Raw genomic sequence first — 11,129 nt, 5'->3', positions numbered from 1 at the left:
TGGCCCCTTCCAACTCTATGATTCTATGACCTCTGTAGTGTGGGGAGTTTTTAATTCCTGGAGAGTTCCACTCCCCACGTGGAGGGACAGCAACACTACACATGCGGTGGATACCTGCTAAAAGGATTTCCTTGTCCCTCTGGGAAGTTTCTATTTTGTTGTAAATAGTTTTCTCATTGCTTTTTTAGAGGTGACTCATGCCGGGGTACAATAGAAAAACTCCCATAAAACAATAAAACCCCATCCCATAACAAACAACAAAACAAAGATAAGATGATAAAACAAGATTGGTGGTATAATCCATCCTCCCAGCCCTGCAGCCATCCATCCCCCCCCTCAAAGGTGGGGTAAACTGGATATTGCTGTTTTTCCTGGCTCTGACCTCAACCAAAGACCTGGCAGAAGACTTCCATTTTGCAGGCTCTGATAGCTCCGTTAGGGCCCTCAGCTCTCCTGGGAGCTCATTCCACCAGGTCAGGACCAGGACCAAAAAGGCCCAGGCCTGGGTCGAGGCCAGGCGTGTTTCTTTGGGGCCAGGGACCTCCAGTAGATTAACAGTTGCAGAATGAAATGCCCTACAGGGGGCATAAGGAGACAAGCGGACAAGTAGTGTCTGCCAGTTGTAAACATTGGTGGAGAGTGCTCACCTGGGAGTGAATGAGAGCTGGTTGTGGAGCTCATCCACACTGTGTGGTTCTTGACAACACTGGAAGCATGGCAACTGGTGTGGGGGGGGTCTGCTTCCACTGGCCCCATAAGTGCCTATGAGCTGTGCCACAATTTTTGCTGGCATAGTGGTCAGACTCCTCACTTTGAGCGGCAGTTTGCCTACAAACAGTATTCATTAACATTGCTTGTACCCCACCATTGTATAGCTCTGCAATCCATCTCTGTGCTGAAAATGTACAAATCTATGTCTGTGAGGTTCCTTCATTTGCCCAGACTTGGTGCAAAGAGTTAGTTTATTGAGAGCTAGCAAGTTAACTTAACAATACCTTGTTGACACCGAAGCAAAGGTAAACAGGCATGGCATATAATCCCTTGACCCATACAACGTGGGAAGACTTCAGACAGTCACAACAGTCTGACAAGCAGCAGAGCGCAAGGCTACATTCTGGAGGTGGATGGAGATGGATGGGGAGAGACAAAGGAGAGGTGTGGAAGTAAGAGGAATAAACATGGCAATAAAACATGGCCAAATGGCTAATCAGCTAACAGATCACAGAGCTACTATTAATCAGGGCAGATGCACAACACTAACAGAACACAGAGTTATTATTAATAATCACAGAAGCATAGCATTCTGACAATGTCATTGTCTACAAATGTTTGCATTCACACAAAATGGGAAACGTATTCACCAGCCAGGCACCAAGCTTCCCAGGAACTGTCTTGATTCCTCAGATGACATTCAGGGGTACTCAACCAAGGGTCTTTCTCTCCCCACTCTAGGTCTTTGGTGCACCTGAAAATGTTACCAATCTTATCGCCTCTTGAGTGCTTTTTCCTTCCCGCTGCACTTATAGAACTCCATTAGTCATGATTAATGTACCTACTGCACCCAGTCCATTTCCCGTTCTCTAAGATCAGGGTCGTCAAGACTCCAGTTCCATTTTTGTCTTATTCACACCATGTAGCCACATCTTTCTCTTTTTGCCTGGGAAACTAAAGGGTCCACCCAGGGCAATTAAAGGTCAGATAATAACTGTCCTGGGAAACCTCTGAGACCTGGCCCAGTGTTTTACCCACAGCAGACAAGAATGTCACCTGACTTCTAAATTGCTTCATTATTCACAATGATCTCATCAAGCACATTGTTTTAGGAGCTACAACACCCAATATTAGCATAAGGCTACAAACCCAGTTATTTAAGGCACATATCAGAATCCCTCAGGTTGTGTGTTATCTGGGATTCTCTGCACACCTCCACTATGTGTGGGCCTGTCTTTATCTTCCTGGTGTGTGTGTGTTTCCTGGTATCAATACATACATTACATACATAGGCTTCATCACTTTCAAAAACACCGTCTGTTTTCCCATGAACCTTTGTATGTCATGAAGGTAGCTATACTTTTCTATCCTCACTTATACTCCCCTATTGCACCATCTCATGTCTCTTTCATCTTGTGTGAATGCTTAGCTTAATTTGTGTGCAAGTCCACTAGTTTTATTTTTAATTTGTTTTTCAATAAAAATCATTTTCATTTTTTTATTTCAAACTGATCTCTGTGTGAGTCTCTAAGAGAAGAACCGTGATATACACAGATGGAGAATCCTGCTGTTACCCCTCTTGCAAGCTAAATTCTCAAATTTTAATTTGGGTAACATATTGTCTTTTCCAGAGTGTAGACCCAAGATTGGCACAGCTTAGCAAGCCAACTAAACTGCTGCTAACACCTCTGGGCTCACTCACTCCCACACTAGCACAATGGTGGTGCTGATGGCTGGCTGTTGTGGTGTGGTACCAGCATCTGGGACTGGCCTGGTGGTGCTAGGGTCTTATACTGGCCTATTCAGAGGAAACATTGGGGTATCTGCTTCCTCTGCGCTTCCTGCTCAGGTTGTAAATTATCACAAAGCATTTAAAATGCAAAACACCTTCCCATCTTCATGTTTACAGAATTTTTAGAAGGCAAAATTAACCAAGACCAATAATTTGATTAACAGAGCTAGGGAAATTTAAAAGTTATTTGACAGGTATTTTTTCTGTAAAGGAACAAACTGGAGGGCAGAAAATTCAAATGACAACCACCTTTTAAGTAATGTGTGCTCATCCCATTAGAAAATGTCTCTGCCAAGATTTCCTGGAAAGGACTGAGAGCCACCAAGAACAGGCCTAGGGTCATATGCAGTACCATTTCAGTACATTTTTACCCAGTTGTGCTTCAGAGGATAGGGTCTCATGTGTCATCTGTTTGTCTCCCATCGACCGTTTATGCACTGGAGGTTTCATGCTGGGCTGCAGGCTGGAGTTTTAGTCATGGCAGGTTGCTCCACCTCTTCCTGCACTCACACGGGGGAGCATTTGGCCCGGTGTGCCTCATCTGTCCCCGATTTGTGCTCCTGCACAGAAGCTGGGGCAGTGAAGTTCCCAGTGCATAAACGGTGATCCAGCCACCACCTTCTGTGGTTCCCACAATTGGTCTATGAGGGAACTTTCCGACTTTACCTAATGGAAATACTTTATTTGAGGAACAAACCGTTACAGAAAACTGTTAAGGCCATGAGCATTCAAGAACCCGTCACTGTTTCATCATTCCTGCAGTAGTTCAAGATCACAAAGTACTTGCCAATATGTCACATTACTGAATCAGTTTGTCTCCCAAGCAAACATGGCAGCAAAAAAAAAATAATTATTGCCCTATGTTTACCACGATCTGGGCTTTTAAATAAATATCATTCTGTGATGTAAGCTTCTTCTCCATTGGGGCCTGGATGGCATGCAGTCATTCTCACAACTGACGGACTCTTAAATCGAATTTTGTGTTTGCATTTTCCGTGTGAAACCTATGCTGACTATACTGAGAGTTCCCTTCTGATCCCCATTTCATATTAACAGCATTCACACAAGATGCATTTCTAATAAAAAATATAATGCCCTCTATCCTATCTACTTTGATCATCACTAAACAATATTGACGCCAGGTACCTATTACGTGGGCTGACTTTTGAGTGGATTTTTAGCTATGAGTTTTAGTCTTAATAGAGATGGGGAGAACCCAATTTGAATCAGGGCCATATTTCTGTGTAACTTTCTCAATATAAACACCCTTCCTTACTGGGTGTGAATAGTTTTAGGGAGGGGGAACTGGCAGACATGATAGAGGTGTCAGTCCTTTCTCCCCTAACGCCAACTTGGGGCCAGTGCTTCATAATGGCTGGATCTGGGAGACCTGGGCCTAGTCTGCATACAATAGATAATGCACTTTCAATGTGCTTTCGCGGCTGGATTTTCCTGTGCGGAACAGGAAAATCTACTTCTAAAGTGCATTGAAAGTGCATTATCTCTTGTGTGCAGACTAGGCCCTGGATTCAACTATCCACTGTGCCAAGAAAGATTACCGGGTGACCTTGGGCCACTCTCACACCCAGCTTAACCTACATTACAATGTTGTCAGTTTAGAATGAAAGAATAATGCATGTCCCTGAAGTAATAGCAGGATGAAAAAAATACACTACATGGCTGCAGGGATGGGAGATGGAAACCATGTTCCTGATGAAGGGACAGAATTGAAACTCTGATTTGGGCGGGGGTGGTTGCTCTTCGGCACATTACATTATTACCCACAGAGATACACAAACCACTAACACAGTCGGGGACTTCAGGCTACTTGCTATAGGAGAGGCAGCACATCATGGATAGGAATTGTTTGAGGTTCTTGGAGGTGTTCTCCTCACATGTGGTTTTGCTCAACTATTAACCAGCTTTTAGTACTAGAGATTTATCAATGTGTGATGGTCTTTTTAAAAATTTCTGATTACCAATCCACGCGGCACCCTGACACTCCCTGTCTTTCTCCTCTCCTTTCTATGTCTCTCTCATTTTGTTTTTTTTGTCACAATAATAGCTTTAAAACAGAACTACATATTTGCATAACTTGTTTTGAGGGCAAAATGTGTTTTTTCTTTTGTGGATAATTTGAATTTACTATATTTACTTGACAGGAAGGCAATTCTGGATATAAGACTGTCTCTCGCAAAAAGCCATACAATTATATACAGTAATATAAAAAGTCTAACTTGTACATATATTTAAAACTCCCCCTCCATTTCTTGGTGGCTCATATAGAAAGAAGCACCTTTTCTTTCTTTCTTTCTTTCTTTCTTTCTTTCTTTCTTTCTTTCTTTCTTTCTTTCTTTCTTTCTTTCTTTCTTTCTTTTTCTTTCTTTTCTTTCTTTCTTTTCTTTCTTTCTTTCTTTCTTCACATAAGATTACTGCCCTACTCCACCAAGACCATTTATTCATCAGAATTTCCCAGAACCAAATCCTTCTGAATTAGACATTATATAACAGTTTGTTACTCTGGGTTTATATCTATTTCAGTCATTCTTTGTTGCAAATAAATCTGATATTCTACCAAGCCTTCCCAGAAAATGGATCCTATTTCCAGTTAATGAGCCGACAGATATTCACTAAGGATGAAAATCAATGGTTGCTGTTTTCATTCACTTGAAACTTGAAAATTATGCATCTCGTTCATGGAGTTTCCGATGCTTAATAAGGTTTGAACTCACACTGAAACTTCTCCCACACTCATGGCATTCATAAGGTTTCTCCCCTGTGTGGACTCGGTGGTGTATAATAAGATGTGAATTGTTACGGAAGGTTTTCCCACACTCAGCACAGACATAAGGTTTTTCCCCTGTGTGGACTCGCTGGTGGCCGACGAGCACTGAGCTGTAAGAAAAGCTTTTCCCACACTCAGGACACTTGTAAGGTTTTTCTCCTGTGTGGATCCTCTGGTGTGTAACCAAGTGTGAATTTGTATTGAATTTCTTCCCGCAATCGCTGCATTTATATGGTTTTTCTCCTGTATGGATTCTCTGGTGAATAATGAGATCTGCACTCCGACAGAAGTTCTTGCCGCACTCTAGGCACTGATAGGGTTTTTCAGTCATGTGGATTCTCTGATGACTTAGAAGACCCGATTTAACACTGAAGCTTTCAGGACAGTCAGGGCATTTATAAGGCTTCTCCCCTGTATGAATTCTCCGATGCATAATAAGAGTTGAACGCCTGCTGAAGCTTTTCCAGCAATCCTGACATTTATAGGGTTTCTCGCCCGTGTGGATTCTCTGGTGCGTCACAAGAGTCGAACTCCTGCTGAAACTATTTCCGCAGTCCAAGCATTTATAAGGCCGTTCTCCCGTGTGCGCCCTTTGGTGCATTATAAGATTGGAGCTGCGGCTGAAAGTCTTCCCGCAGTCGCTGCATCTGAACGGCGGCTCTGTCGAGTGGGTCCTCTGATGCCTATTGAAATTCAATATCTGGTTGAAGTTTCTCCCACAGTGAGGACAGATGTAGGGCTTCTCTTTTGTATGGCTTTTTTGATGGGCAATGAGGTGGGTGCTCTGAACAAAACTCTTCCCACACTTGGTGCAGCTAAAGGGTCTGTCTCCGGTGTGCAGTTTCTGGTGCCGGACAAGATCAGACCGGCGACAGAATGTCTTCCCGCAATCAGTGCATGCGTTTTTTCTCTTGGATATATGTTCCCCTGACGCTCTAGTTTTGCTTCGTCCCAAACAGCCCTTCAGGCGGGGGGAATACCTCGCCTTGCCTTCCTCCGTGAGGACTTGCGGCTTAATTTCCTGCCCTGTGGTCAACGTTTCATCCATGTCTGGAAGGAGGAGAGAATGCAAACAAAGGACATTATTTTTCCAGCATTATTTTTCCAGCAGGGGAATTATTCTATCAATCAAAACAAATGGTACAATGTTTACTTGATATTGGATTATAATTCAGATAGGTGTATGGGCACTTGGCAGTGAGATTATGTTGGTGTTTTGGGGAGTAAGAGGAAGCGGAGTCGTGGCTCAGTGGTAGAGTATCTGCGTTGCATGCCGAAGGTTCCAGTCTCAATCCCTGCCATTTTCAGTGAAAAGGATTAGCTAGCAAGTGATGTGAAAAACCTCAACTTGAGACCCTGGAGATGATAGGCCAATGGTCTTGATTCAGCCTAAGATAGGGGATCTGTAGACACCACAGCTTTTTCTAACCAAAACTCTGATGCAAATAGTTCACCCACTAGCTTATACAGAAAGGACAGACAAAGAGTCATTGTATGATTGTGCATACAACAGAGTTTAAAAGGAGAAACTAGTGTTAACTGAAAGTCTTTTTTAAAAATACACTGAAACTGTCCTGCTTGATTTCTGTGCTTAGAAAAAGCACATGGTAAAGCTTTTCTTCCTTGAATGAAGAAAGCCAGCATGCCAGCGGAAGAAGCTGGTAGGCTAGAACCCTTCATCTTGCTCTGCTGGCTTTTTCTCCATCTTTGGAAATTTTTAAACAGAGGCTGGATAGCCATCTGACAGAGAGGCTGATTCTGTGAAGGCTTAAGGGGGTGGCAGGTTACAGTGGATGAATGATAGGGTTGTGAGTGTCCTGCATAGTGCAGGGGGTTGGATTAGATGACCCATGAGGTCCCTTCCAACTGAATGATTCTATGATTCTAGGTGCCTGGTCACAAGCCAGCTACCCACACACAGACTGGCTTCTCACCCAGTAAGCCCTCGTCCTGCATGGCTAACCACTGTTTCTAAACAGATTAATTTCAAAGACCCCTGTTCAGACAAGGAATTTTTTAAAAAGCCATTGTAAATATGCCATTCCTTCCATTAGCAACGTATCATTTCGGATCTCAGCAAACATCAGGAAAGGCTGAACCAAATGCCTCTTGCAAATGTGTGAATAAGCTTTTAAATCACTTGGCCACACAATGCTAAAACCTGGCTGCACACACCCTTGGGCTGTTGGCAATGAATGCCATGGTAGCCTATGGAGGTTCGGTATTCAAATGTCAACAGCAGCAGCCCCAGAGCTGCACCAAGGAACCAGAAATTCATTTAGGCAGAATATTATCCATATCTTGGGAGTCCATAGCTAAGCCTTACCTACCTCCCCAGGCTGTTGCAAAGAAAACGGACATCAGCGGGTGCCGCCGTCCTGGGGTACTGGGATGGGTAGAAATGACACAGATTGCCTAAATATTTAGCCACCCACATTCTTACAGGGAGCGTGAATCAGGCAGGTGCATTTATCGATCTAAAGAGCCGACCCCTGCAGCAGACGGCCCATAGCCAAGGAAAACGGAGACCGCAGCTCCTTCCTAACACTCCAAACATCTGGACACACAAAGAGCCACTTCCAGGTCGGTATTGTGGCCTCCGGACAGCTCTGCAAGGTTTCTAGGAGGACGAGGGGGTTTCCCTAATGTTTAAACCAGGGGTAGTCAAACTGCGGCCCTCCAGATGTCCGTGGACTACAATTCCCAGGAGCCCCTGCCAGCGTTCGCTGGCACGGACATCTGGAGGGCCGCAGTTTGACTACCCCTGGTTTAAACCGTCTGAAGAGGCCACCTTTAAAATCCACACTCGTCTACCTGCAAGCCTTGCATGCTCCCCCCCTCATGGGATGCGCCCCCCCCCAACTGCACGGTCGCTTCCTCACCAGTTCTCAGCCCCACACCCAAAGCGCTCCCTCCAGTTAATGGCTGCCGCGGCGGAGGAGAAGGAGGGCGCGAGACCCGCCTGCCTGCCTGCACCGGTTCTCACCTCGGTCGGCCACCGCGCGGCTAGGCAGCCCCGCGCCTCTGCTTCCCGCCCGGCTCTCGGAAGGGCGGCCGGTGGATCCAGCTACCATTTTGCGGCTCTTGCAGACTTTTGAGCGGAGGGCTTCGACAGCTCAGTCGCCGAGCGGCGGGGAAAAGGCCTCGGCCCTCGATCGGTCTCCTCTCCTTGGGGAAAGGACGGAGCCCTCTGCTGGTGGCAGGCGGGCTGTAGAAGCTCCTGCCGCAAAAGTCTGATTTTACAGGAGAAAAAGCGTTGTTCTGACTGACACACTGGCGGACCGGGTCTAAAAATACTGGTTGCCAGGGGACAAAGGGGGAGCAGGAATAAGTAAAATGTTCAAAAAACACCTAAGTGGGGGGAAATCAGAATTCAATTTTTTTTTTTGCAAAATAAATGCATATTTTAGTCATTACAGTGTACGTACATTGTACATATTAATGGCACTATGCAGTAGGGACTAAATGTAAATACAGATTGTTATAATTTAATTTTGTAAACTTTAAGTGAATAGTGGATGTTTTTAAAGAGTGCTTGCACTGAATTTTACACATTAACAGGTAGTTCAAGAGCATATTTCATGCAATCCACTATATTAAGAGCAATTGTTTGAATTCGCTAGAACTAGAGGATCATGTGCGAATCTGTCAGTAATTGCGTCTGCATCCAATTCACCTAACAATTCCACTGCATAGCAATGTTTGATTCTAAGTTCTCCTCAGTGAATTTCTCAGCCTTTATGATCTTTAGCTTTGAAAATGTCCTCTCACATTGGACTTGAGTAACTGGTAGTCTGCAGAGGACTTTATAAAGTCCATAAAGGTTATAAAGTCCATAAAGGCCTGTTGGATGCCAGAAGTTTTAGTACACCTGATGAGCATGTGCTACAAATTTTCACACTTCTTGCAACTGGAATCCATATTCTCACCATCATTAAGCAATAGCTTTAATGCCTCAAAGTTTGACACAAAAGAAAATGAGAGTCCGACTCTCACAGGTATGTGGAACACATACTTGCTCCCCAGCCCCTTGGTCCCTCCCTCCCAGACTGACACACAGAGAGAGACTCCTCCCCCCCCCCCACTTCTGCCTCCCCTCTCTCTCCTCCCCTCTTGCTTCCCTGACCTCCTCCCTGGTTCCTTCCACTGTCTCAGACACACACAAACATGCACACTCAGACTCCTTCCTCTTCCTCCCTCTCCCCTTGTGCAGGAGGGCTCCTGCCTCTTCTGGCTTCATGGGTGCCACCCCGGCCTGCAGAGGCTGCGTGGGGCAGCACCCCGGCCTCTGATGGCGAAGTGGTGGCAGGGCTGATTCAAGCCTCCCTTCTGTCCCCACCCCCCTTTGGATAGGTGCATGGAGGCCTATGAAATGCCTGCTTCTCACTCTGCAAGCCAGCCTAGGCCAAAGCCAGAATCTGCAGCCTACAGATTTAAAGATGCTGCGATGGTTTGAGATAAAGCCACTCAGGGTGAAATGAAAGCCTTTGGTAGATCTATTCTGTAGGCATGCCAACCTCCAGGTAGGACCTGGGGATCTCCTGGAATTATAGTTCATTTCCAGGCTAAAGAGATCAGTGGTAGACTCCATAGCATTATACAGGCATGGGGAACGCTTGCCATACACTGGCCAATCCACCACTGCAGTGCAGCATTGGAAGGCTAGGTCAAACCTCTTGGCAGAGTTTAAATATGCAAAGGGGTTCAGCACCAGGATGCTTAAAAGAAGAAAATAGTTTTACTATAAGGAGGAAAGAGTCCTAACTGTCTAGCTCTCATTCTGTCTGTTCAATGGCTATTCAGGGAGGAAGTGTACTCAAAGGAGCAGGATGTCTCCTGTTGAGCCAATCAGGACACTGGAGATTATTCGAAAATCGCCTGGAAGTCCCTATTCTAACTATGCTAACTACATATCTCCTCTGATGGCCCCTGCAGGATATTCTTTTCATGCCGGTCTTGCATAATCCAACAGGACTTTCAGCAGGTGTAACTTCTCTCCCCTCTTTTGAAAAGCAAAAAAAGAGGACATATTTCCCGACTACTTCAAACAAGTGATCACTATGACAAATCTTATTTTAAATAGATCCCTACTGTGGAACCGTAGAAATAGACTTAGTAAAATTGTTTTATGAGGCCTGGGAAACTGTCAAGGTTGCCTGGATTCCATGTGTGCAATAGTGAACAAACAAAACCTCCTGCAAACCCTGTAGCCTTCAAGCAAAAATGTTGCAATTGAAGGTAAACTAGTGTCCTCAGACTAATCCTAACATGACCTGAACTTGGTTAATTGTGTCTAGAGCAGAGTTTAGAGATTGGTATATAAGATATTTTAGTATATAAGATGTATAGATTTTTAAAATATTTGTAGGAGGCACAATAAAATCTGCTTCATTTGCTTTGGTTTTTAATACTGATTAAGCCGCAGGCATTTTCTAGGAAATTAGTTAGATTTTTAAAAATTGAATTACTTTGCCGCATTCCTTGTGAGCCACAAAGGAAAAGGCTTGTTATAAATATGTCAGTCAATCCATGAATAAATATTTAAATAACAACAACTTTATTTTTGCAGCCTATGTGCTCAGGGCAAAGATAATAGTTATTGTATTTATACCCCACCCTATCCCGATCTGCTTAGGGGAGTTGACAACAGCTTAAAAACAGATACATAAGCATTAAAACACTTAAACATTTTGACATTAAAAGACTGCCTTCTCTTGATACACTGGAGGCATCTAACATTTTAAAAGATGTAACCAAGTCAACACAATGGTTATGCAGACTGGCTGATCCTCCGGCCGATATCTAAATTTTCAATCCACACAGTGGCAGTACAAAGAGCTC

General features: G+C 44.4%; 1 protein-coding gene across 1 annotated transcript; it reads right to left on the bottom strand.

Moving 5' to 3' along the window:
- Positions 1-929: 929 nt before the first annotated feature.
- Positions 930-8,481, bottom strand: LOC143831628 (uncharacterized). Its single transcript, XM_077324781.1, has 2 exons — positions 8,275-8,481; positions 930-6,338 (listed from the first exon to the last, which is right to left on the bottom strand). Exons 1-2 carry the CDS (start codon positions 8,360-8,362, stop codon positions 5,185-5,187), a joined length of 1,242 nt encoding a protein of 413 aa, XP_077180896.1. The 5' UTR covers positions 8,363-8,481; the 3' UTR covers positions 930-5,184.
- Between the last annotated feature and the right edge of the window lie 2,648 nt (positions 8,482-11,129).

Source organism: Paroedura picta, chromosome 3, assembly GCF_049243985.1.
Source record: "Paroedura picta isolate Pp20150507F chromosome 3, Ppicta_v3.0, whole genome shotgun sequence".
In the NCBI taxonomy this organism is placed as follows: domain Eukaryota; kingdom Metazoa; phylum Chordata; class Lepidosauria; order Squamata; family Gekkonidae; genus Paroedura; species Paroedura picta.
Note: the sequence above shows the minus strand (reverse complement) of the source record. Positions and strands in the feature narration are given on the sequence as shown.